This window comes from Zootermopsis nevadensis, unplaced genomic scaffold (genome assembly GCF_977971745.1).
Source record: "Zootermopsis nevadensis isolate Lab colony 2312 unplaced genomic scaffold, Znev_1.0 Znev_ptg000020l, whole genome shotgun sequence".
Lineage (NCBI taxonomy): Eukaryota > Metazoa > Arthropoda > Insecta > Blattodea > Termopsidae > Zootermopsis > Zootermopsis nevadensis.
Genome location: NW_028259152.1, coordinates 15,156,088 through 15,182,161, shown reverse-complemented (window position 1 = coordinate 15,182,161; position 26,074 = coordinate 15,156,088). Strand labels below are relative to the sequence as shown.

Sequence of the window (26,074 nt, the reverse complement as noted above, 5' to 3'; positions counted from 1 at the left end):
AACGATTCATATCACTGCGCAATCTCTCCGAACTGACTCAGATCCTATTTAACAACGGTAATGAACTGAAGCAAGGACATAATTAATTATAATGCTTGAATAATAAATCTAAAATTTTAATATTATCAGTTCTTTTACATTATGTATTATTCCTGTAAGCCCAGTCAAATAAGGATTTTGAGTCTGTTGCAAACAAAAGAGTTGGATCATATTTTCGCTTTCTTATGAGAATATCTCGTTTAAAATAAAATGGCCACGCACTCAAAGAGTATTGAATAACTTGTCATACCTGCCCTTGTTTGCTGTGATTTCTTCTGTGCCATTTCGAGTCCATTTCATGTGAACTCCTCGTGGACTTTTACATGACACGATGTGTGAAGTGGACAGGTAGCTCTCCACTTCAGTGTCCGGGGGCGACAGAGTAATAGATGCCTCCTTTTTCTGGCTAACAACACCACCTGAAAGAGAGATGCGTCAGGATTCAGTTTGTCAGTGTTTATAATTCATTCTCCACATCCAAAGTATTATAGTATTCTATGCAACAGGGTGCAAGCTTTCTTTACACTACGATTTTCACATATTCATAACTATGGGACTAGTTTTCCGAATTTCTATGGCATGTCACAATCATATTTGATTAACCTCCATTAAAACAGGATAAATAAAAAAAAAACGATAATTTTAACACTTCCTTTTTCGATTTCCAACAAAATGGACGTTGTCTTTAAAGTTAATTAAGAGTGGAATATTTTTAATTAATGAATCAAACGACAGAATAATAACTTTTGTGTTTTAAATGCGTCGTTGCGATGAATTTACACACAAAGTAATAATCAGAAATGTTTTCGTTTACAACACAACACGTTCCTCAGTAAGGAATAAAAAATAACACTGGAAACACTTGTCTAAGTCTTGGTTCATGAATGTTATGTCCTCCTTTACTGAAACCACAGAAAAAAGAGATTTCTCTTACCATCTTAACACTTTACGTACTGCTACAAACCATGACTGCACTAATATATTGCAAAAGTTGCCTTTACCTAGACTGTTCTGTGGCGTAACAACAACTCACTTCATAAATTCAACATACATGACGTCACGCTCTCAGGGCCACGAATCAAACAACACCGTGGGAAGAGGATCCATTTTGTTGACGGGCGCCTCGAAGCTTCCACTGCTAACACTTGTGACACTGCCCTTTTAAGCCTGATCGTCCCAAATAGTACCTAGATATGGCGCCAAGTCTTTGAAAGTGTAACACCATGATCGTCGCCCTCGTAACTATACTGTTGACACAATGCTAGTAGATGGGATTTCTCTCGTTCAAATCTCTTTGGTGCGTCGGAAATATGCGTTGCTCAACTGTCTTCACATTCTGTTTCACTGCGCCACCCGACAGAGGGCAGGAGATTCAGAGGATAAAATACCTGTTGCATTAGTGTGGTGACTATGCCGCTCTGTATGGACACTGATATATAACACGTCCGTCTGTCACAGGGGCATGAACTGCTGTTGCCTTTTGGTTGTAGTAAGTTTATGCCTCCGGCCACTCAGTGAAGTACTCTGTGATAATCAGAGCCCAACTCAACCCAATCTAATTAACCTCACCGAACCAAACTGCCTAACCTAATCCAGTCTGTCGTGACCTAACCTAACCTATGCTAAACTAACACAGATTAGCATGACCTGGCCCAACCAAACTCAACTGCGTAACGTAACGGTGGGGGGGGGGGGAGCTACGCTCAAACATGGGGCTTCTGTAAAGCGTGTCCGCCTATTTTAATATACGGCATATGGAGTTATTTAGAGACGCTTAACAAATCGCTGATTGATCCTTATATATTTAATGACTCTCATAATGTAGGGTTATAGAGCGTCGAACGAGATGGGGAATATTATCGTGACTAGTCAGTAAATAAGGATTTGGAAGGAGTAGTCCGAGGAAAACTTTCATATTCTATTTAATATTCGTCCTGGTAGACTGAGTGAATCTACGAAATATCTCAATCAAATTATGTATCAACCCAGTCGAGATTCAAACAGGGTGTCTATCGAATTAAGGCCTAAATTTACAACAATGATCGATTGACACTCGAAATTAATCGATAAGCCTATTCATGACCGCAAATATGAAGAACATATCGATAATGGTCTTGTGAATCAAGACGCCGTGTAGTGGTGTAAGTTGTTACTAAATTTTTGCAGACAGAAATTGTCGCATCGACTTTCCACGTTGAAGATAGAGGCGATACCTTCCTGAACGCTGTAAAAATCACAAATCGACTTTAATAATATCCTTCCACCTACACACAGTTTCCTACATTGCTAATATTTCATAACATCGTTTATATTTCCAGTGTGCGCTTCTGAAATGCGGGAAAACAAGCGATCACTCTATGGAACTGCCAGAATTCAAAACGAAAGGGCTTAATACCCAAAGATAATACCAGACACAATAAAACTATCCGCAGAACAGTCGACGAGTTGGTAATTCAGAGCGTGTCACAGTAGACTGAACAAATAAGATACTCACAAATGTTCAAGGTGTGAAATTAACTGATTTGAAGCGTCCTCTATAGCTTTAATATGTAATTGGAAGCATGGAAAATGCACAGTAACTTCCAGGTTTAACGAACTGAAATGACGAACGAGAGGGTAATTTTGTATAGTACAGAATCTTTCAGTGATTTCGTGTTTGGTCTAGAAACAAACTTTGGAATTAACTGGCACTGACGAAGTATGCCGCCTGTTTCTAGAAACGTACGTACTCATCAAGGAAATGCGCATTGCACATGGCAATATGGAGTTCATCTCCGACATCTTGTTCAGAACCTACATTAATAGGAAGTTCTCAAATGTTGAATAATTAATTTGATCCATTAAAGGCTGGCTCTAATTATGGTTTTAATGTGTGCAGTTAGTATCATCACATCAGATTACCTGATGATAACAAATTGAGTTTATACTTGTCGGTGTACACTCGCAGAATCAAATTTTATGAAGACAGAGTAATAAATATCTTATGTTAATTAGTCCTAAAGATGGCTGTCTTCTGGGTTGCAGCGCTGTGTAGTCTGGTAGAAGTTTACTGACGTTTCAGAGGTCCTTACTGTCTCCATCATCAGGGCGATCATTATTATATTCACAATTATTTCGTGATTTCCTGGGAAATATAAGTTTTTTTTTAAAAAAGCCGAATTAAATGCCAGTCCCAACCTCACACACAGTGGGCTTTTTCGGTGCAGTATCTTGTAACAAGCCAATACGATTCAAGAGGTGTATTTCAGGACCCAAGCCATCCTCAGAGGGGCGCAAGACCCTGGGCGAAGAAGTCTATTGGAAGTTGTAAAAACAATCAAAGCCTGTGACCTGTCAACGATGGAGTCTGCACTGCAGAAAATACTGGAAGGATTGCAGGAGTTGAAACAGCTACAAGACAATCTAAGCGCCCTGAGGTGCAGCCAGGATCACCGACAACTTCGACAGACAGCTAAAGGGCGTGATGTCGGTTTTGAATCAGAAGACCGAGGTCCTGAGCGACGAGTTCGAGACACGGCTGCAGGCGGTGGAGGCCCGAACACGGCACGGAGGGGCCGGAACGTTCGTGGGTGGCACGGACCGTGTGAAACCGCCCAAGTTCGACGGATCCACATCTTGGACAGTATTCCATCGGCAGTTTCAGGCTGTGGCCAACCACAATGGCTGGACGCCTGACGAGAAGGTCACGCATCTCCTTGCCGTACTTCAGGGGCAAGCTGCTGACATCCTGCATGGCGTTCCTGTTGGGGCGGCCTACGACGACATCCTCAACGCATTAGAAGGCCGTTACGGGGACCATCAGCTGGCGGCGGTCTACCGATCTCAGTTGAAATCAAGGACGCAGAGGAAGGCCGCTCACGCTTTCGTCGACGGCCTGGGAGACCGGGAGATTAAGCAACACCTTCTAATGGGCGGGGACCGATCCCTCAATGAAGCACTGGGACAGGCCCGGAAGCTACAGGCAGCCGCAGGATCAAAACTAACGATGCGTCAAATACGGTCAAAGGAGTGCGGCGCCCCCGGCCATCTGATGAAAGAGTGTCCGCAGGTCTCCGCGAGGACCGACCAGGTCTTGGGAAATGAGTAATGACCGGCGTAAGGAGGGGATCGCCGGCCTCATCACCCCCTTCCCCTCACTAAAAGGAGTCACGACGGTCTGATCACCGAAGACTGGATTCGGGGAAGGCGCTGTAATGTGACCATCGCTAGGCCCGACGTCGTAGCGGCAGCCGAGCAGACCGTACGTGCTGCAGACAGCGTCCGGAGAAACCATCCCCGTTTTGAAAGAGGTGTTAGTTGGGCTAACGCTGGGGCAGAGTGTCATCCGCACATGGATTTTTGTAGCCGACATCACGGACGAGATCATCCTGGGGCTGGACGTCCTGCGAGCTTACGATGCGACGGTGGACCTAGGACGCCAAGTGCTGCGACTGGGCCAAGAAGAGATATCTCTGTGGGGCCCTCGGAGCAGACCCCGATCCACACGCCTGACATTAGCCAGCGAGGAAATGATACCGGCGCGGTGCTAGAGGGTGGTGATGGCACGGATGAACGGTCCCGTGGGAACGGCGAGCGGAATAATAGAACCTGGTGTGGACCCGTTACCACGAGAAGGACTATACGTAGCCAGGGCGCTAGTCCGCACCCGGGGCAGCGTGCCTGTGCGAATCGTGAACGTCGGGGATGGCGACCAAGTGCTGGCGGAAGGCACAACCCTCGGCCTGTGCGAACCGGTCACGTGGGCGGGCCCGGCTGGCAATACAGAACCTCCGTCGCAAAACAGAGAGCTGTGCAAGCCACTGCAGGGCATGGTCGCCGATGCTATCCCGAACCTGACGACAATGGAAGCCAGAGAGCTGAAGGCATTGGTCCTCGAGTTTCATGATGCCTTCGTGACAGAAAACAATGGTTATGGGCGGACGGACAGAGTGCTCCAACGCATCAGCACAGGCGATGCTCGTCCGATCCGTCAGCCTCCTCGAAGACTTCCGTTAGCGAAACAGGAAGAGGTGGACGGTATGTTAAGGGACATGGGGGAACGAGGTGTGATCGAGGCATCAGACAGCCCGTGGTCGTCGCCCGTCGTGCTTGTGCGGAAGAAGAACGGGGAACTGCGGTTCTGCGTTGACTACAGGAAGCTGAACAACGTCACCAAGAAGGATTGCTGCCCAGGATCGACATCGTGGTCTCTTACAATCCAACCAAGTTTACAGTCAGATCGAATTTGAGGTAGCATATCCCAGAATAAATCAAGGGTTGACAATCAAGGTCGTAAAAACCAACCCACGCGACAATATGTTTTAAAATACAAATTACCCGTCATGGTCGACACCAAGAGACAGCAAACAAGTGACAAACATTGCCGCGAAACCTTTTCGTTCGAATCAGGTTTATTTAAATATCAGCAGCAATATTGGAGTGTCTCTTAACAGTGCCAGTAGTCATTACACGCGTTATTAATTAAACATGAAAAACATTTTTCCAAGACTTCGATCACAAAACATTAGTAACTTTCTCGTCCTAAATACTTTTAGGCATTGTCACCATTGTGTCACAGTGTTCGCTCATAAACTACGCTGTTGTCAAATTGGGCAAAGGGGTTGGGGTCTCGGCCCGACCCTGCATGACCCGAGGCCTCATAAGTTTGGCATCCGATATATTTGTACCGTTCCTCATTAGTCAAAATAATCTCACGTGGTCTTAGAGTGTCATTAAATAATTCATTTAAGTATTACTAGCATTTACGTATTAAAAGAAACGTGTAATAATGATAAATACTCAGGGCAGATTGTAAATAGATCGGGCGTTATTTGAGTTCGAAAAAACGGATGTGGGGTCAAATGCTCTTCGGCAGGGTGCAATTCTAAAAGTTCGACCGGTACAGACCTCTATGAGAGGGGGAATGTGTCTCCCATCTCCGCTAAGCAAAAAAAATATTGGGCGGTGTACGTAACCACGTATTTAACCAGAAAATAGTACCACAGTTTTAATTTTTTAACACTGGGGCAAAATCTGCAGAGAAATCGCTTTCAATGGCAATTGCTGGACTCGTGAAATAATCTCCTAGCTGGTCTTGTATTATATTCACATCATTATGCGTTCTTTACACTATCTGCATAAAAATAACGCATGTAGAGATGATCGTGTCTGTCTGTCCGCATGATTCGACACGAGAACCAATGAGCGGATTTTCTTTTTTTGGTACATTTATACAACATTCGCGTGGTGAAACAACTCAGTCCCACTATGTTTTTATATCAGTAGTTGACGCAAGAAATATTCCCCAATCTCCACAAAAATACCACGTAATATAACTATATTTAATGATATCTGCCACTAGCTGTCAGATGATGTCGGATTTTGTTGAATGAATTTTAATTAAAAATAGTTGTATTAGATTGTAAACAAGTGATTTACTATGTATAATATAAGGGCATGTCCTTCAACTTTAAATCTGTTTATTTAATTTTATTTTTCCTTTCCTACATATTTTGATTTGAAAGAGATAAAGATAGGTTTATGAACGAAATAGACTAACTAAAAGAACTGGGAGAATAGATTACGAAAGTGTGAGCACATAAGAATGAGAGGAAAAAGTTAAGGATGATGGTGGATCCTATTAACTGATTCCCCAGCTGAATTTTATCTCTGCATTCGTCACGATTTGAAACTCACAGCTAATGTCTTGCAACATGGAGATTATTATTATTAATTAGTGTTCTGTCTGACGACAGGTCCATATGAACAGGATCCTTTCATCCTTTTCTCGGACTGGGACCTGTTCATATACGTTCTTGGCAGATGATCCAGAAGTGGTTTGCCATTGCCTTCTTCTGTGTGTATGGAGTATGGAGTAATTGTTGGGATGCCACGGAGAAATCGGGGAAGCCCCCGGAGGAAAACTCCGTGTTGCCTAGACCACGGCCTTGCCCAACACAAGTTATAAATTCGGGCACCGCCGGGAATCGAACCCGAGACCCCCAGGATTACAAGGCCAGCGTTCTAACCGCTAGACCACCGTGGCATACATGGAGATTAAAAAGCGAAAATTATCAAAACGCAATACGAAATGAAATGTCTGGAAGATCAAATTAACTGTGTTACGGGAATTACATAACTACCAAGTTACAAAGCCGACAAAAGGAACAGAATCATATTTGCGAAGACAAATTGTATGTCTCTAATTACTCGAGGCAGTTCTGCGATCCCTTCTACATATGCTTATAGTTCAGAATCAACGTTGTCTCTATTCTACGAACGTAACAAAGAAGAAGGGAGTGGGTACGAGAGACGACATCTAATTATGAATTCTGTTACGAGTAAGGAAATACATTAACATTGAGAAGGGGATGTTCAGTAGAATATTTAGATATGACATACAAATAAATATAGTGAATTAAAGAAAATTGTACCAATAGAATGCATAAAAATCAAATTTAATTTGTTGTTTTTGTATGGACATAATTTAGGTACGAACAATTTTTAGATTATAAAACGACGATGTGTTTCTACACTGGCATTGCAGATATTTTTTCACATCACATCACGAATGTGGACGTCAGCAGGGCAACTAAAGAAGGTCATAGTTGAAACAGTGTAAACAAACAATGACATCAGTTCGTAAAATAGTATTTAAACACTTAGTAGTTTGAAATTTTTGCTCAATTTATTCTACGGTGACATCTGGTCCCATTGTTCCCACACTGTGTTTATAATGACGTCGGTTTGTGTTGTAAAACAATGTTCTTCAACAAGGTGTTGTCTCGTTCTCAGGAAAATAAGACAGACACAGACGGGTCCATTAAATGTTCTTCCAGATACACCGGAACACATAATGTGCTCTTTCCTTGCCACTGTAAGTCTCCATTTTGTTTCCCACAATTCACAAGCGCTCTCAGCGGCAATGTGAAGAACTACAACAAACAAACGAAACTCGAGGTTACGCTCTACAGATATCTGCTGATATCAGCACATTTTGGCTGCAGGTAACACGGTTACAGTTCTCCAAATTTGTGCAGCTACTTTTGACTTATCCTGTATTATTTCACCTATTTTATATAAACAATTTCTATATCAGCTTTGAGCTTATGTAACGTCTCGGCTAAACACGGGATATAAACCGTTTTGAGTGCGGGGAAGATTTGTATGCATCCTTCAAATATTAAATATTATTATAATTATAAATTAAGCATGTGTCGACGCTAATATAATTCCGGGGATATTAAATAACTGAGTTGGTTATCATACCTACCCTACACAGACAGACATAATGGCGGACTTTTTGTAAATACTGATTCACTATTAATGTAGGCCTCACCCCCTAGCGGCAGAAGCTCGTACTACATCCGGTTCGCCCTCTATTGACACAGTCTTGAAACTTTCCGATCGCACCTCGTACACGATCGTTACATCAGGTGTGTTACAGGTTAATTATATATAAAAGAAGAGTTGTTTATAGCTTTTATATATATATTTTTTCTTGCTTAGCGTTAGACTAGTTATACCTTGTTTGAGAGCTCAAATACCGGGGTCGATTTGGGGCATGGGCAAGGACTCATATGCCATAGTCTCTGCTCCAGTATTTCTCATTACCCTGATACAAATTACGTACGGTCTAATTAAAACCACATGAGTGTAGTTCATATGTTTTTGTTATCCTGGAAGCCATTTAATTCGCCAAACTCGTCGTTCTATAGCAGCTGACTGCTGTGGGCCGCGTCTTCAACTTTGTGCCATTCATACCAAGCTTAAAAAGTTTTAATGAAATTGCGGAATATCCAGAATCCAGTGTCTGAGTGAGGGAGGAATTCTGTTGACGGGAATAACGTGGAACTGCTGCCACAAACATTGTGGAGATCAACTGTTCGTTCCTAGGAAACTGGAATGTCGTTATTGGTTGATCTGCAGTCAAACTTTCCGAATATCGAAAGAGATTGAGTCCTCTAGTTGTACAAGAATTTCAAAATGAATCTGCATGAATCAGTCACTGCGTGGTTACGGACTTCCATGTAATGGAATCTCAACGGATTAAAACGTTTTATTTTTTCCTTTTACTTACTATTTTATAAAAGTACTGTTCAGTGTATTTTCCAAATATTTATGACGCAAATACAAATAGGCACATCATATTAACGCGTGTATACTGCACTGTTACAAATTTTTTATCTTTATTTTTTTAGTGGTCCATTAAAGTGTTCCGTTCATAATTAGCCGGCTTAAAAGATCAAAAATGTCCATGAACATAAAACTAGGTATGAACCTTCGAGACCTCTCCTTTCCATTAATCTCTTAATTAATGACAAGCATTTTTACATTATCTTTCACCGCATAACTCCGGGACGGTACGTACATTCTGCTCAATGTAGACGTCGATTTCGCGTTAAAATTATTTCAGTAAACAGCGTTTGGGAAAACATATCAGACGATGTCTTCCCAAATTTTTTTTTCGGCGAATTGTTTTCTGTGAATGGTTTCAGACGCCGCGTCTGCCTTCGAAACGTCTTTAATTTCGTGCTAATATTGAATAAAGTCCAATAAAAATCTTCCCCCAAACAGCTCTTAATATTTGTGTCAACAGTGGAGAAACCACGGCCATGGTAAAATCTTCTTGGGCTATCAGTCATGTAAATTCCAGAGACTTTTGCTTCTATCAACAGGTAATAGGATGGTCATTATGTTGTGAGTTTATTTTCTGTTTGAATCTCAAAAGCAAAGTCCCTAAGAGTGTCTCTTGTTTTTAAAACTGTCCCAAGATTGTAGAGTTTCCTCATAAGTTAAACTTTTCAGAAATTCCCTCCATAACTAACTAACTAACTAGATGGCTTACCGAACCCGAAGGTTCATCACCGAATTAACCAAAGCCCTCCACCAGACCCTGTCCTGTGCCAGCAAAATCCAGTCTCCTTCAACTCCTATCTCCCATAGATCCCGCCTGAGATTATCCTCCCAACTACGTCTAGGTCTACCCAGCGGTCTCTTTCCCTCAGGCTTCCCAACCAATACCCGGTGCACACCTCTTGTCCCATCCTTGCGCGCTACATGCCCAGCCCATCTCATTCTTCTCGACTTAATCACCCTGACAATACTGGGGGAGGAGTACAGATTTTTAAGCTCATCATTATGCAGTTTTCTCCACGCCCCATCGTTTTCTCTCCTAGGCCCAAATATCCTCATCCACACCAGATTCTCAAACACCTGCAATCTGTGTTCCTCCCTCTGAGTGAGAGACCATGTTTCGCACCCGTACAAAACAACAGGAAAATTATTGTTTTGTATACATTAATTTTCAGGTTCTTAGAAATCAGACGGGAAGACAAAATATTTTGAATTGAGAAGTAGCAAGCATTTCCGGAATTTAATCTCCTCCTAACTTCCTCATGAGTGTCATTTTGATTTGTTATTGCTGTTCCCAAATATTTGAACTTTGTAACCCTTTCAAAGGGCTTATTAGCTACCCTAAGATAATTTTGCCCGCCTGTCTGCTGACGACGAGATACTAAAGATTCCCTCCATATAGGGGATAAACACAAAACAAACGGAATATTTTCCTGGAATTGAGAGCTGAAACACTGAACATCGGGGGTTTAACCACTGAGCTGAAAATTACGTCTCAGGTTATAAATTTAATCCGGCAGGTCTTGTTGATCTTGACATATGGAAGAGGCTCTAGGCGTTGAATCATCCCTCCTTTGACATCCGGTGGATGATTCGATTCAAAGTTTAAGTAACGGTAGTGTGGGTTGGTTTTCTATGAACCCTGGAAGTAAATTACATCCGTTTTCTGACGACAGAAACGTCCAGAAATGGAAACATTCTGTCCGATTCTATTTTAATGTCGAACTCATTGGAAGTTCTCAGACTACTGTGGTAGTTTCGGTGATACGATATATCCCAGAAACCGGACCTCGTTGAATGTCTGGTCCTTTTCTGAGTCGAGTTTTAGTCGAGCCATTTGGAACCTCCGAAATGTTATCTGCAGTTATCAACCTGTCCGGCCGACGACGACGACGACATCGCCCGGTTCTCTCAGTCAGTTTTCCTATGCTAGGCCCCCAGAACAGCCGGACGTTGCCGAAAGACATAAAGGAGAATTCCTACAGCCCCTCATCTGAGAAGAACGGTGTTCCCTCTTTGTCTCGGTGATGTAGGGACACTTCCCAGGTCCCTTCAGGTCCAAAGTAAAAAAATTGTTCATGCGAGTGAATCTACAGAATTGCTGGTCATCGATAGTGAGGAACAAACCTTCTTGGTGATATTATATAGCACCCTGTACTCCACGCAGAAGCCAAGATCAAACTTGTTCCTGCAAACGAGCACGACTGGATACAACAAACTGCTGTCCGACTCCTCGAGTTCTCCGGATGCTTCATCGACCATTCGGGAAAGTTTTATCTTACTAACATCCCTTGTATTAGATAATTAAAAGTTAACTTTACCAAGGTATTATTATTATTTAGTGTTCTGTCTGACGACAGGTCCATATGAACAGGATCCATCCATCCTTTTCTCGGACTGGGACCTGTTCATATACGTTCTTGGCAGATGATCCAGAAGTGGTTTGCCATTGCCTTCTTCTGTGTGTGAATGGAGTAATTATTGGGATGCCACGGAGAAACCGGGGAAGCCCCCGGAGGAAAACTCCGTGTTGCCTAGACCACGGCCTTGCCCAACACAAGTTATAAATTCGGGCACCGCCGGGAATCGAAACCGAGACCCCAGGATTACAAGGCCAGCGTTCTAACCGCTAGACCACCTCATCTTATTATTATTCAGTGTTCTGTCTGACGACAGGTCCATATGAACAGGATCCTTCCATCCTTTTCTCGGACTGGGACCTGTTCATATACGTTCTTGGCAGATGATCCAGAAATGGTTTGCCATTGCCTTCTTCTGTGTGTGAATGGAGTAATTGTTGGGATGCCACGGAGGAAAACTCCGTGTTGCCTAGACCACGGCCTTGCCCAACACAAGTTATAAATTCGGGCACCGCCGGGAATCGAACCCGAGACCCCAGGATTACAAGGCCAGCCTTCTAACCGCTAGACCACCGTGGCGGTCTTACCAGGGTGCTAATATATAATTATTTTCTGAGAACACAATTATAAGAATTAAAATTTTCATGACCGTATTTGTTATAAATGTTTTGCCGTGCAGTAGACTACACCTAACATCTGTGCTATGTTCTAAGTAAACTATGAGCTGTGAGAAGGGAGATTTTAAGATGTTACAAAATAGAGGTCTGTTGTGCGGCTGTGGACTGAGGATGGACTGAAAACTTGGAACGGACTGCCTTAGTTAAACTGTGTCCCGTTTATCTTCTTTCGCACAGGACAGCGTTGTTATAAAACGTAAGTTCTTCTACGTTCAAACACTCTGTTGGTCGAATTATAATGAGTGGTTATAATTGATAGCAGTCGAATGGATGAGTTGTTCAGATCATGAACACGTGTATATGTGTATGTAGCAATGTGTGTTTACACATAAATATCATCATATTTCGTGCTTTAGAAGGTATCATGTTGATAATATTTGCAAAAAAAAAAGGCAAATTAAGGATATCCGGACCACAAATGGAAAATCAGCCAGTACGTCGCGCATAGTAGGTAAGACGTTATCCCCACCCCAATGTTTTTATGACTGAGCCTTCATCAATAAATCGTATCACTTTTGCATTGCGATTGAATTCCAAAACACGGAATTATAACCTCATGTACCGGCTTCTTGCTAACCAGCCCGAATCTATACCATCTCGCTCCGTCCTCATTTACTTGAACACAATATTACAGTTTTAACATCGTATCATTAAGAAAGAAGCAATATTAACTATTAATACAAACAATAAGTCATTTGTATTGTACGAGAGAGTTTGTCTGTTGTGGTCTCTCTTTTTAATGACATAAAAATACTTTATATAACTCGAATATAATTTTTGAAACTTGTCTAGGCTGAAAATTGACTGAAATTTTGCTTAATTTTATGTGAAATATTTTATGTTCTTTAACATGGAACAATAACACCCTTTATCTGGTACTAATACAGTTTTTTTAAACAAACACTCCTCTTTTTTGGATTAATTTATTTTGAACGTATTTCAGCAATTCATTTACTGTATAATTGTAATTCGTTTGTAGGACAGTTCATATTTATAAATGAAATCGTGTAGAAATTATCGTATGTACCTATAAGTTGAGAACTGTAGGCGTAATAAATATCTGTTTATTCGCTCGAGTGGTTTGGAAAATTAATCGCTGACTGGCAATGGCAGCTTAATATAATTCCTTGTATTGTGTTTGCTTCAAATAAATTGCAGTTGTCCGATTGTGTCAGCTAAACTCATGATACAGAACGATAGTCAAATGGATTTCACTGTCAGACCATTCAATCTTCGCCGATTTCTCTCGGGTCAACAGATCCTGCAAAAGTGGAGACCTCGCGATGAACTGATCTCCCACCGAGAACATAAAAACGTGCCGGATGTTTACAAATTTAATAGCACAGGAACCACAACAGCAAAAGAGAAAAACACAGCGGAATAATTAAAGAGCGAACACAAGAAAATGTATACAGTTAGCTGCTTCAAAGCATCCAGCTTCAAAGGAGTAATTTATTTAAATCAATGAAAAAAAAATCCCTTGAAATACGATGAGGAATAATTTATTTCGTTCTACATCTCTTAACTCGTTTCTTACATTCCTTTATCCCTTTCGTACTACCATCTTCTTTCCCATTTTCTTCTCCAACCCCTTCCAAATTCGAACAACAACGAAAACTGTCAGAAATTACCTTATTTCAAAGCAAGCCTATTCGTCACCCACATTAATAGTCCAAAAAGTTATCTAAAGGTAGCAGCACTTATAAAATAGCTCAATGTGTCATGCGTGACTGACACAGTCAAATGCAAACCCTGCAGATAAAGTGTCAACAGTTCTAACGACGTCTTCAACGAAATCAAATCCCACACGACGACTCAGAATGGAATAAATCTTCAAGCGTCTTCAATATTGTGACGTTGTGTCGTCTTAAAGGTAATTACAAGCCTTTTGTGGTAACATGTCACCTACAGTTTAGGAGATGGTTACCACCGACAAGGGGCACATGGCGTCTCAGCACAGAAGAACACGACCAACAATTTTCACTGAAGTTAACGCCTAAAAGTCCATTACGTCATTATCATTTCGATTACAAAAAAATATTACATAGCCGTGTCTCTTTAGGCACACTGAGATAGGCTTCTACACTTTCAGGCTTTATATGGCGACTGCGAAGTCCTCTTACAGACTAAGCGTTTTAAGTACCGATATGAAATAATGTCTGCCTTCTTTTGTTTTCTCTGTCTCGTCCATTTTCACAAATTCTGTCAGCGATTTGTCCTGTGGCAACTTGAATGTTGTAATCGATTTCCTCGTCGTTTGAAATGGAACTGAACGCCCGAAGGAAGTAAATGAAACTCATTACTGAAGCGGTGTTTACTCTGAGAGAGCGATATCGCTAGAATTGCGTGGCTTGCAAATGTCAGGAGGATACGTGGCAAGTCTCTGATGATCGAGCCAAATGTAGTATCGAACCTGATCTCTTTTCCTTACTTAATTCCCCATATAAAATTATAATACTAAACACTTCGAAATTACTTATTTAGTAAATAATGTGATTGATGGAACATGTAGAACGCCTCCAGAGATAAAAAAAATTGCTAAAATTTGGTCGGAATGTAACCAGATTCAAAACCCACGCGATGAGAGATGATAAAATAAAAACAGGTCTTGTAAAAACTTATTTGAGAGTGATGATTTAACTTATTTATTTATTTAGTGTTCTGTCTGATGACAGGTCCATATGAACAGCATCCTTCCATCCTTTTCTCGGACTGGGACCTGTTCATATACGTTCTTGGCAGATGATCCAGAAGTGGTTTGCCATTGCCTTCTTCTGTGTGTGAATGCCACGGAGACACCGGGGAAGCCCCGGAGGAAAACTCCGTGTTGCCTAGACCACGGCCTTGCTCAACACAAGTTATAAATTCGGGCACCTCCGGAAATCGAACCCGAGACCCCAGGATTACAAGGCCAGCGTTCTAACCGCTAGACCAGCTCATCTTATTATTATTTAGTGTTCTGTCTGACGACAGGTCCATATGAACAGGATGCTTCCATCCTTTTCTCGGTCTGGGACCTTATCATATACGTTCTTGGCAGATGATCCAGAAGTGGTTTGCCACTGCCTTCTTCTGTGTGTGAATGGAGTAATTGTTGGGATGCCAAGGAGAAACCGGGGAAGCCCCCGGAGGAAAACTCCGTGTTGCCTAGACCACGGCCTTGCCCAACACAAGTTATAAATTCGGGCACCGCCGGGAATCGAACCCGAGACCCCAGGATTCCAAGGCCAGCGTTCTAACCGCTAGACCACCGTGGCTTGATTTAACTTAGGATAGGGAAAAGTCAGTGGCTTTTATGCACACGGCATTTTTATATGATTCAACAAGGAAGGATGAGTGCTTTACCCAGGCTGACTCACCTTCCACGGTGTCATTCTGAATGCGTATAAAAGAATAACGAGTTCAGAAGTTAATTTTGAATTACGACACGCCGTACGGCCTCATCCACAAGACACAGAAGGATAAGTTCTTTACCACAGTGGTAACTGTCCTTTTAGTTTGAATATTTAAACTGCTGTCAAGCATTTACGTCACGAAATTTTGGGGCTTTAATAACACCAGCATTCTTGCTGAAGTATCTGTAAAATGAACATTAAACACTCTGCGCAGAAGATATCTGGAAGATTCTAAGTCTGGTTACGAAGTTAACAACAGTTTGAATTTTTGAGGTTATTTAATATTTGCTTCCTAAACTCTACACAGTAGAGCCCTCCTTCAGACGCAAACAGTCGGTCAGCTAACCAATAATCTCTCCTCTTTTTTGCAAAAACCATAAGGTGCTAGTCCAAGTCTTCTACCAGATGAATCTAGTCTACGACCTCGCAAACTCTTTAATATTATCCTCTCCTCACATTTACTCTTAGGCCCTTCATTTGTTTTCTCACTTGACATTTCGCCAACAAAATTATAAAGGCCTACATATTTCTATCTGTCTTATGAGTAAAACGTGGCCAACGGTGGTCTAGCGGTTAGAACGCTGGCCTTGTAATCCTGGGGTCTCGGGTTCGATTCCCGACGGTGCCCGAATTTATAACTTGTGTTGGGCAAGGCCGTGGTCTAGGCAACACGGAGTTTTCCTCCGGGGGCTTCCCCGGTTTCTCCGTGGCATCCCAACAATTACTTCATTCACACACAGAAGAAGGCAATGGCAAACCACTTCTGGATCATCTGCCAAGAACGTATATGAACAGGTCCCAGTCCGAGAAAAGGATGGAATGATCCTGTTCATATGGACCTGTCGTCAGACAGAACACTAAATAAATAAATAAATGATGACCACGGTGGTCTAGCGGTTAGAACGCTGGCCTTGTAATACTGGGGTCTCGGGTTCGATTCCCGGCGGTGCCCGAATTTATAACTTGTGTTGGGCAAGGCCGTGGTCTAGGCAACACGGAGTTTTCCTCCGGGGGCTTCCCCGGTTTCTCCGTGGCATCCCATTCACACACAGAAGAAGGCAATGGCAAACCACTTCTGGATCATCTGCCAAGAACGTATATGAACAGGTCCCAGTCCGAGAAAAGGATGGAAGGATCCTGTTCATATGGACCTGTCGTCAGACAGAACACTACAAATAAATAATAATGAGTAAAACATGTCCTGTGCATGTAATTATTCTTGATCTGATAACCCTATAATAATACTAAGTGTTTATCACAAATTGTGAAGTCATTTTTCTAACTTCCTATTTATTCACACACCTTTAACATTTCTTATCCCCTTCGTAAGGAATCTCCTAAATGTCTCAATTTGAACGCTGTACAATGTGTTACGTCGTTTCGTAATGTACTTCCCTGTATTACGTCAGTCTTCAGCTATACGACGTGTTCTTGGGTCACGTGGATACTTCACATCTTGTGCTATGGTAACAGAGCAACGCTATAAAGAGAGAGAGAGAAAAGCTGCAGAAAGTGTCTTGAGTTACGGATCTTGATGGTATAGGACGTCTGAAGTAGGAGCCTCCACCCATCCGCCATCTTCAACCCACACAGCACTTTACACTTTACACTTTGAGCAGAGGAATGCAATTTCTGTTATATCAAAGTAAAGATTTCTCTCTGGAGCTGTTCCTTCTCTCGTTGCCTAGCAATAATATACACGAGTTGCCACAGCAGCAAACCTATCACTGAATGCAGAAATCCCCTGAGATGGGTGGATGTTGCTCGAAGCACACGTTCCAATATTGAATTCTGATAAAGGTGTTTGTGGTAACTTGAATTGCTCTAAAAAAATTTTATCTGAACTTTGATGTAGTGGCAGAACTTTACGAGAAAATTAACTTATTTTCTTGTTTATTCACGTTGAAAATGATTCTCAGTACTTCACATGAACTCATGTTTGCAGATATTTATGCTAGCACAAATAGAAGTTTTTATAGGAAAGTTAGGCCGCCACGGTGGTCTAGCGGTTAGAACGCTGGTCTTGTAATCCTGGGGTCCCGGGTTCGATTCCCGGCGGTGCCCGAATTTTTAACTTGTGTTGGGCAAGGCCGTGGTCTAGGCAACACGGAGTTTTCCTCCGGGGGCTTCCCCGGTTTCTCCGTGGCATCCCAACAATTACTCCATTCACACACAGAAGAAGGCAATGGCAAACCACTTCTGGATCATCTGCCAAGAACGTATATGAACAGGTCCCAGTCCGAGAAAAGGATGGAAGGATCCTGTTCATATGGACCTGTCGTCAGACAGAAAACTAAATAAATAAATAAAAATAGGAAAGTTAAAAGAATTCATATTAAATTGAAAATGTTTTCATTCCGATTTAAATTTTTACAGAACATGTTCCTACATTACCAAAGACGTTCATACAATTTTTAATTTCTGCCAGGATTATGAACACACCAGATTTACAAGACGTGTCGAATTTTGTATTTTAATGCATTCGTATGAAATAAAAAAAAAACTTGCGGACTGCTTACTTGTATGAAATCCGAAAAGTACAAATTTCCTTGTCCAAACGTTCCTCGTCTGTCTACGTTCACAGTAATTATTCAGGGCATGAAATCTTCTTAATATAGACGTAACAAATGAACAACAATAATAATAAATATCTAGAAAAAGAAATCAGTTCTAAATCTGACGTAATATTATATAAAGACAGTGACCAAATCCGTACGTTTTAATCGAATGAACACGAAGTCTTCCTACGACGTCTTATCAGCTCAGATTATGGCTCTCTGCTCGAAATGGAATATTTTGCTTGGAGTCTTGAACTGCATACCTGGGGCACATAACTTTAATGCATTCAAATAGCTTCATTTTATGCTCTGTGTATGCGTGCGAGAAGAACAAAGAATGGAATTAACGTGTCAACTCTTTATACTTCCCGTCTGTTAATCAGGGTTTGATAAAACTTGATGTGAAAATCCCAAGGATATGAAGTTCTGCTTAGCCTTAAAATTATGACTGACAGGTTGGCGAGACTAAAATAAATGTGTTTAAATTTTATGTCCTGTTAGAAAGAAAACAAATAATTCTTCAACGTTACTGACACTAATAAGCGTAAAACACGTATTTAATTGTAATGACAATTATGTTTTTTACTTAATTTTTATTAGGGAATAGTAATACCACAATATACTTTCTACTTTTAACATTCATCAATTCTGAATTTCTCAAAGAATATCAACCGACTGATCTTTGTAGTACAGATGCATTGTGTTATCTTTGAGATTAGAAATTAGTTTTTTTAAATTTTATTTAAATCTGCTTCAATATTCATAAGGCTTATCAACTTAACTCTTATTGTAAAATCCCTTTATTTTGTGGTAATTACTCCACGGAGTTTAATCTGTCTAATTTCAGGGAGTAATAACCTGGTTAAATACATACAACTGATAAGGATTAAAATTATATAGGAAAATGTAAATTTAAACAATGTTTTATTACTGCGTCTACAAGAAGAGGTGTCGATAGTCTAACCTTAGATTGCGCCATCAAAGTCTTTGGAACAAAAGAAAATTAAACTGTAACATAAAAATTTCCCAACGCCATTAGTAACGGGTAACAAAAATCCTTTGTTCACAGCACAGAAAACAAAAACTCACAGAAACACAGTATTTTATTCAATGTCTTCATAAAAAAAGAAACAAGGTATAAATTCAACGTTATTTGACTGGTATTAATATCGTACACTTTTTAGAAGTCAGACTGGAAATGCGACAGTTTTAAACAGACAACTCACAATAAAGTACAATTTAATTTAAACAGACTTCACCACATCAACATCTGGGGTAGAAAACGTAGGGTTGCTGGTTTCTTGTCTAAAGAATTATGTCATTTAAATGATGGATATTTTGTGCGAGAGCTAGTGATATTTATTTACGTCGCCCTGGTTAGCGTGTTCGCCACTGGACACAAGATTCGCGGGTTCAAACCCAGACGAGGTCGATGGATTTTTAAGGGTTATATAAAAATCCGGCGGTCCCATGTCGTAGATTTTCGGCATATGAAATAACCTTACGAGAATGAATGAGATGTTTCGTAAACAAAATTCAGATGCAATTTCTCACCCAAGTCTCTCCTGATTCACTACCAGATGGCTCTAGAAGACAAATCAGGATTGAGTAGAAATTGTGCAGAGGCAGTGGGCTGGTCGCTCAATGCTCATCAATGCACACTTCGAAAGACAAAGAAACCTACCACATGGGAGGAGACTTGCGTCATAGAATAATAATAATAATAATAATAAGCAATATTTACATTATGCCCCTCAAAGCGAGCCGTCGTAATTCTTTAAATAGGCAATGCAACACCTTTCTGGTTGGTTTCTGCTCTCAGGATGACTATGTCTGAAACGTCAGGTGGTGTGAATAATCTTATATTTCTCCCAAATTCTAGCTATTTTGATAGAACTCACAACTCTACTTGCAATTATGACCACGTCCATTTACTGAAATCATAATAAACTAACTACCTAAAGGCTTCCCCGATACAGAACAGCATGGAATTAAAGCATCACTTAACAGTGTAAGAAAACGTAGACATAATCACAGTCAAGTGTATGAAGGCAAGATCAAAACTCCTTCGTTTTGTGATTAGATAACAAGCTGGCAAATTTTTAGGGTTGTTTTTAGAGAAGATGGTTTCGAATACCCGAATTCCTCTGACCAAATATCACAAAATATTGGTCTCATTTGCTACAGCCTATCGCTCAAAGCCAAACAAAAGAAAAGCGAACTTTCACACTGCATGTAAGAAATTCTGTTTGTGACTCCTTCATATTTATAATAAATAACTTAATACATAACCCACTTAAAACATAGTGGGTGTTTAGTTTTGTTCAACATAATGTCCGTAAAAGAACAAACACGGTAAAATGATTAATCATCACTTTTGTCTTGTCTATTGTCTTTTATCTTACGAGCATTTTATGAGTAGTTCCTGGTATTCAAGCTACCAAGCTGAAAGACCACCTCTTGTCAGCTGTCCGCGTCTGCTTATTCAATACAGTAATAACATTCCATAACGCACCAACAAAAGTAATACGAGGTGCGATCGGAAGGTTTCAAGACTGCGCGTATAAAAACCCGTACACTTATCTCAGGTATTAAATTCATCCATCACCCTCGAAGTAGTTCCCCTGGGAGTGAACACAACGATCCCAGCGCCGCTGCCAAGCCTGAAAGCATCCCTGGAAATCTTTCTTTGTCAGCCTGTCAAGCACCATCTGCGATTCTGCCTGAATCTCTTCTATCGTCTCAAATCTCCTTCCCTTTAGCTGAATTTTCATCTCTGAGAAGAGGAAGAAGTCACACGGCGAATAAGGAGGGCGCGAGATGACGGCCATGGTGTTTAAGGCCAAAAACTGCCGAACTTTGAGGGCGGTGTGCGCTGGCGCGTTGTCATGATGCGTCGCATGTGGAGTTCTTCCTTTAGAATCAGCTGACAGGTCCCATAGCCTATCCCAACAATGTCGCACAAGTCGTTGATGGTACGACGTCGATCTTCGTGAATGGCCTGCCGAATCTTCGTAACATTTTCGGGCGTTGTGCTCGAAGATGGTCGTCCAGAACGCTCGTCATCATCGACAGAGTTTCGGCCATTTTTAAAAAGTGAATGCCACACAAAAGTTTGTGCACGACCCATTGCGGACTCCCCAAATGCTTGCTTTAGCATTTCATAGGTTTCCGTAGCCGTTTTGGCGAGTCTTTGGCAAGAGATTCAGGCAGAATCGCAGATGGTGCTTGACAGGCTGACAAAGAAAGATTTCCAGGGATGCTTCCAGGCTTGGCAGCGACGCTGGGATCGTTGTGTTCACTCCCAGGGGAACTACTTCGAGGGTGATGGATGAATTTAATACCTGAGATAAGTGTACGGGTTTTTATACGCGCAGTATGGAAAGTTTCCGATCGCACCTCGTATACATATGATGTGTAGTATATTTTACTTTTACGTTTTTTTTAGGTACGTGGGCTTTAGAATAAAATTTATCCGATCTGACTTGGCTCGCAATTTTTCGCATTTGTATAAAACCAGAACACGTGACTATCATATTTAAAGGAAGCCTTAACATGTGACCATATACAAGGTATGATAATCTTAACACACGGCGCGGTTTGTCTACCTTCTTGATATATGATACACTGTTAAGAGGAAACAAGCCTCTGGGGGGGTCATCTAAGTTTCATACTGATGAAACTTTAGCAGTTTCCACTTATGTTTTATAACAGGCGTTTCTACATGATGATGTATGAATCTTATGTCCCTGAGGGACGCAAAGAATACGGGGCAGACCTCGCCGGGGGCATCATGTGGTAGATGACACACTTTACACGTGTCGTCATCACTTAGTTCTTAGTACCCTCGCGGACCTGCAGAGCAAAGATCGGATGCTCTGCAGAACGGCTGTTAGCAGCGTCGATTGAGATGGCGTGTGAGCACAAGATTGTGTTGTAGAGCGGCGCGAAAAGAAAATTTGTATTGGGCGAACACAATGAAAACTGTGATTTGTGCATAGACACTTTTAATCAAGAAAATAATTAACTCTTATCAGTGTGTGACATAATTCATATTTCAATTTGAAGAACCCACAGTGTGATTACTGATAATCCATTACATCTGTCTGTATCTTGGTATGGAACCCTGCGTAGGATGTCGGAAACTTGTCTTTGCAGAATGACGAGAAGATGAGTGACCTCACAGGATGTCTGCTGTTGTGAAAAAGTCACGGTCTCGAAGTGGTGGTAGAATACTGTCCATCAACCAATGGAAGATTCGCCGTGCATTCGCTGGTTCCTGCGGCCCTACCACCTCAGGAATTTATTTGGATGTTCAGTGACATCAGGCGCGTCTGTTATTTCCGACGTCTCTAGTCTCTAGTCCAGTCGCTGTCCCTTGCAGTTCATTTCTAAACTTCTGGGCCTTCTGTTTGATCACCCTTAGAACGCCCTGTCACTGGTTACACTTAATTCGTTTCCTAATTCTTCAAGGACACCAGTCATTCACATCAATTTTAAATCCCAATTGTCCAACTCATCTTGGCTTCCTCTCAGATTTAAATTCTCCATTTTATGTTGCAATGTCGGGTTCATTTTCCTTGTCGCTTTTGACATCAGATGTAAAGGATTAACAGTGAATGCCATTTACAAATCACAGTATAATTTGCAGAAGCCAGACTTCACACCTATTTTTCTGATATTGGTCCAATATATCCATCAAATTGTAACAAGTAAAGATGTCAAATCAATGATTATACAAAAATTTCTCTTCATGTTTTGGCTATAAATAACCAGCTTCTGGTGTTAAATAATTAAAATTGACGGTGATTGCAAAACAGTCTCGAGGCTATATTTTATATCATATTTCATTCGTCCAGTGCTTAAGCAGATGCACACATTTATAGGTGACAATAAATATTGACAATATTTAGGTGGAACTACACATTTATATAAGATAAAAACTTATATATTTTAATTTTAATACGAAATAAGACAATACACAGACAGCGCTGAGCATCCAACCCCTTTGATGTTTACAATGCTTTGCACGTAACGCATCTGGAACAAAATCTGGGAATCAGTACTAATATTGATGTAGATTTATCATCCCTTTCACTGAAATTCTACGATCGAAAGTTTGAATCCTGTATCGATTATTCAGCTGTTCAAATCGAGAAAAGTGCGAAATAGCAGAAATGTTTATTTCCATTGGCTGATCACGAAATGAATAGATCTGAACAATGCAGCACATTCGTTGCCATTCCGGCTTCTTATTCTAGAACAACCGGGTTCAAATCTCGACACTGAGGCGGGCCATCCTGACAAGTTCTTCGTGATTTTTCTCAGCCCCTTCAAGCAAATGCCCTTATAGTTACTGAAATTTCACCACGACCTCTTAGCAATTTATCTTCCAATAACTGTCCTGTCAATACATCAACGGTGTTTGATAGGAGCTTTAGAAAGCGTAGTTAAATACACAAATAAAATAACACAGGAATACATTTACAATATGAATAGCAGAAGTCTTAAAACTTCAATTTTATATTTAAACTGAAAGTACTGTGTTGGTTATTTTAGACTGCGTAAGCCGAGGAGACAAGTGGATGAGAATAAATCTTTAATTTGGTAAGCTTGTTCAAAACTATCGGTAAATTACTTAAATTTCAATTAAATCTAAAGTGAATTCAAAATACGGACGGTGGATTGAGCCTTATTTATTTATTTATTATTTATTTAGTGTTCTGTCTGAGGACAGGTCCATATGAACAGGATCCTTCCATCCTTTTCTCGGACTGGGACCTGTTCATATACGTTCTTGGCAGATGATCCAGAAGTGGTTTGCCATTGCCTTCTTCTGTGTGTGAATGGAGTAATTGTTGGGATGCCACGGAGAAACCGGGGAAGCCCCCGGAGGAAAACTCCGTGTTGCCTAGACCACGGCCTTGCCCAACACAAGTTATAAATTCGGGCACCCCCGGGAATCGAACCCGAGACCCCAGGATTACATAAATGTTAAAGGAAGCAGAAGAACTTTCTGGTCCTGCAACTCGTATTTTGCTAACAGCAAATTTAGACATTTCATGTCAGCAACAGAATAATACATTCAATGTATCTGGTGGGTTCCTCCATAAATGATCCCATGACCAAATTTCTACTGCGAAGATTTTTATGCATTGACGTTAATATGTTGTCGGAGTAAAAATAAATAATAACAAATAATATTCGTGTACTGACCTATTCTACCCACACATTTCGTCGTATGGAATATATGTTCTGAATATATGAGGAAACCTAAAACGCATTACGTGTGTTATCAGTTTAATTGTTGATAAACTTATAAAAGTCACGGTGCGGTGGTTAGAACCACAACTTCGTACTCCGAAAATCTCGGGTTCGAATTTAGGCCGCTCACCGCCTATCCGTCATCTGTAGGCCTATAATACATTCAGGTTAATCAAAACTGACATGAGTTTTAGAAGCGAAACAACCCCCATAACACAGAAATGTTGGGAAACGAGTAGAACCAACGTTGATTACAAAATTCTTATAATTAAAGCTGTCTCAGAAAGCTCACTGAGCCAAATTTAGCTAAAATTAATAATAAAATACCCCATAACTAAGTCACTGAGTACAGTAATCATGCAGTATCAAAGTAAAATGGACAATTGGCGTGTGACAAATTAGGCAAATTTGAAGTCAGAAGTCACAAAGAGAATTCTTCGTCTGAGGTCTACACCAAACGCACGTAATGACAGATGTTAGACGAACACGAGGATGTAGCCACGATGACAACCGGAGAAAGTTTCTGGTGGCCAACAGTCTTTACCATCGTTCATAAGAGAAACTGGTATGAAAACGTGGGCGGGAGCCACACCGCAGGTAAAGACGGGAGTTTAATTCTGTAATAAAATCAGCCATGAGTATTGTGCCACGAAAATGGTGTATACACAAGTGGGCAGGAGATTCATTTGGTTATTCTGCGATCCTGAATTTGCCTCACACAAGACCAGAGACAGATGACGCAATCGTTAATAAGTATATTTCAGCTCTCTGGGGGTGAATAAGCGGGAGAGTTCGAATTGTCCACTTGAAAACTCCCCAGTCTAGTCACGTGAGAACAAAAATGGCAGCAGTGATGCTTGTGTAATCGGCCACTACACTACAAGTTATATAAAGTGGCAGAACACAAAAACTCCGTCCGAAACAAAGACCGACAGTCTTACACAGAAGAAAATACGCACAGAAATTGATCACGAAGTTGTATGATTATTATTTTGTAGTTCTCGTTGCAGTAGCTTAACGATACAGACTGAGTCACCTGAAAAAAAGATGGTTTAAGGACGTTTCATAACTGTCTCTTTCCACTGAGATGAAATGTCAATAAATCGCCATGAGGCATCTCGGTCAGCTCGTGTGTAAGGCGACCGGAATGTCACGCAACCCCACAACGACATGTTAATTGTTCGTTGCAATTCAATACAATTCAATTCAATTAATTTATTTACGTGTTTGCCAACAGCAAGAAGCCAATAACAGGCAAACACAGATCATTCAATTCAATCCAATTCAATTCATACAATAATAATAATAATAATAATAATAATAATAATAATAATAATATCGCCCCGACCGTACAAGAGCCCACTCAGTTGGCATCATGTTGCAACCTTATAGCACCAGTTCGTCAGTTGTCCTTCAACATTCGAAGTGCAAGGATGTCTTTTTCACAAGTGCAACGTGTATTCATTGCTTAAAACAATATCAAGAGAATTCGTTGTGTTGATGAAGAACAATTGCAGACAAAACGGACGTGTCCTCTAAACCTCATTTCATCAATTTCGTATTCTGCATGAACGACATTGGCTGCCTCTTTCCTCCACTCCTTGTCTGTCAGTGGATGAAGGATTGCTGTACTCATTATTCACAAAACCCTGACAACCGATGATGTC

General features: G+C 41.0%; 1 protein-coding gene across 8 annotated transcripts in view; it reads right to left on the bottom strand.

Moving 5' to 3' along the window:
• The window catches only part of LOC110831017 (limbic system-associated membrane protein), a 457,320-nt gene that overhangs the window by 13,250 nt on the left and 417,996 nt on the right, over nt 1–26,074 (bottom strand). For 5 of the 8 annotated variants that reach the window (XM_087351902.1, XM_087351903.1, XM_022066527.2 and 2 more), the window contains exon 2: nt 290–458. In XM_087351902.1, coding sequence (XP_087208028.1) covers nt 290–458 — 169 coding nt within the window. Of the gene's footprint in view, nt 1–289; nt 459–973; nt 1,356–26,074 lie in introns of those variants that run through there. The other 3 variants (XM_022066529.2, XM_022066531.2, XM_022066528.2) reach the window with 3 other exon arrangements.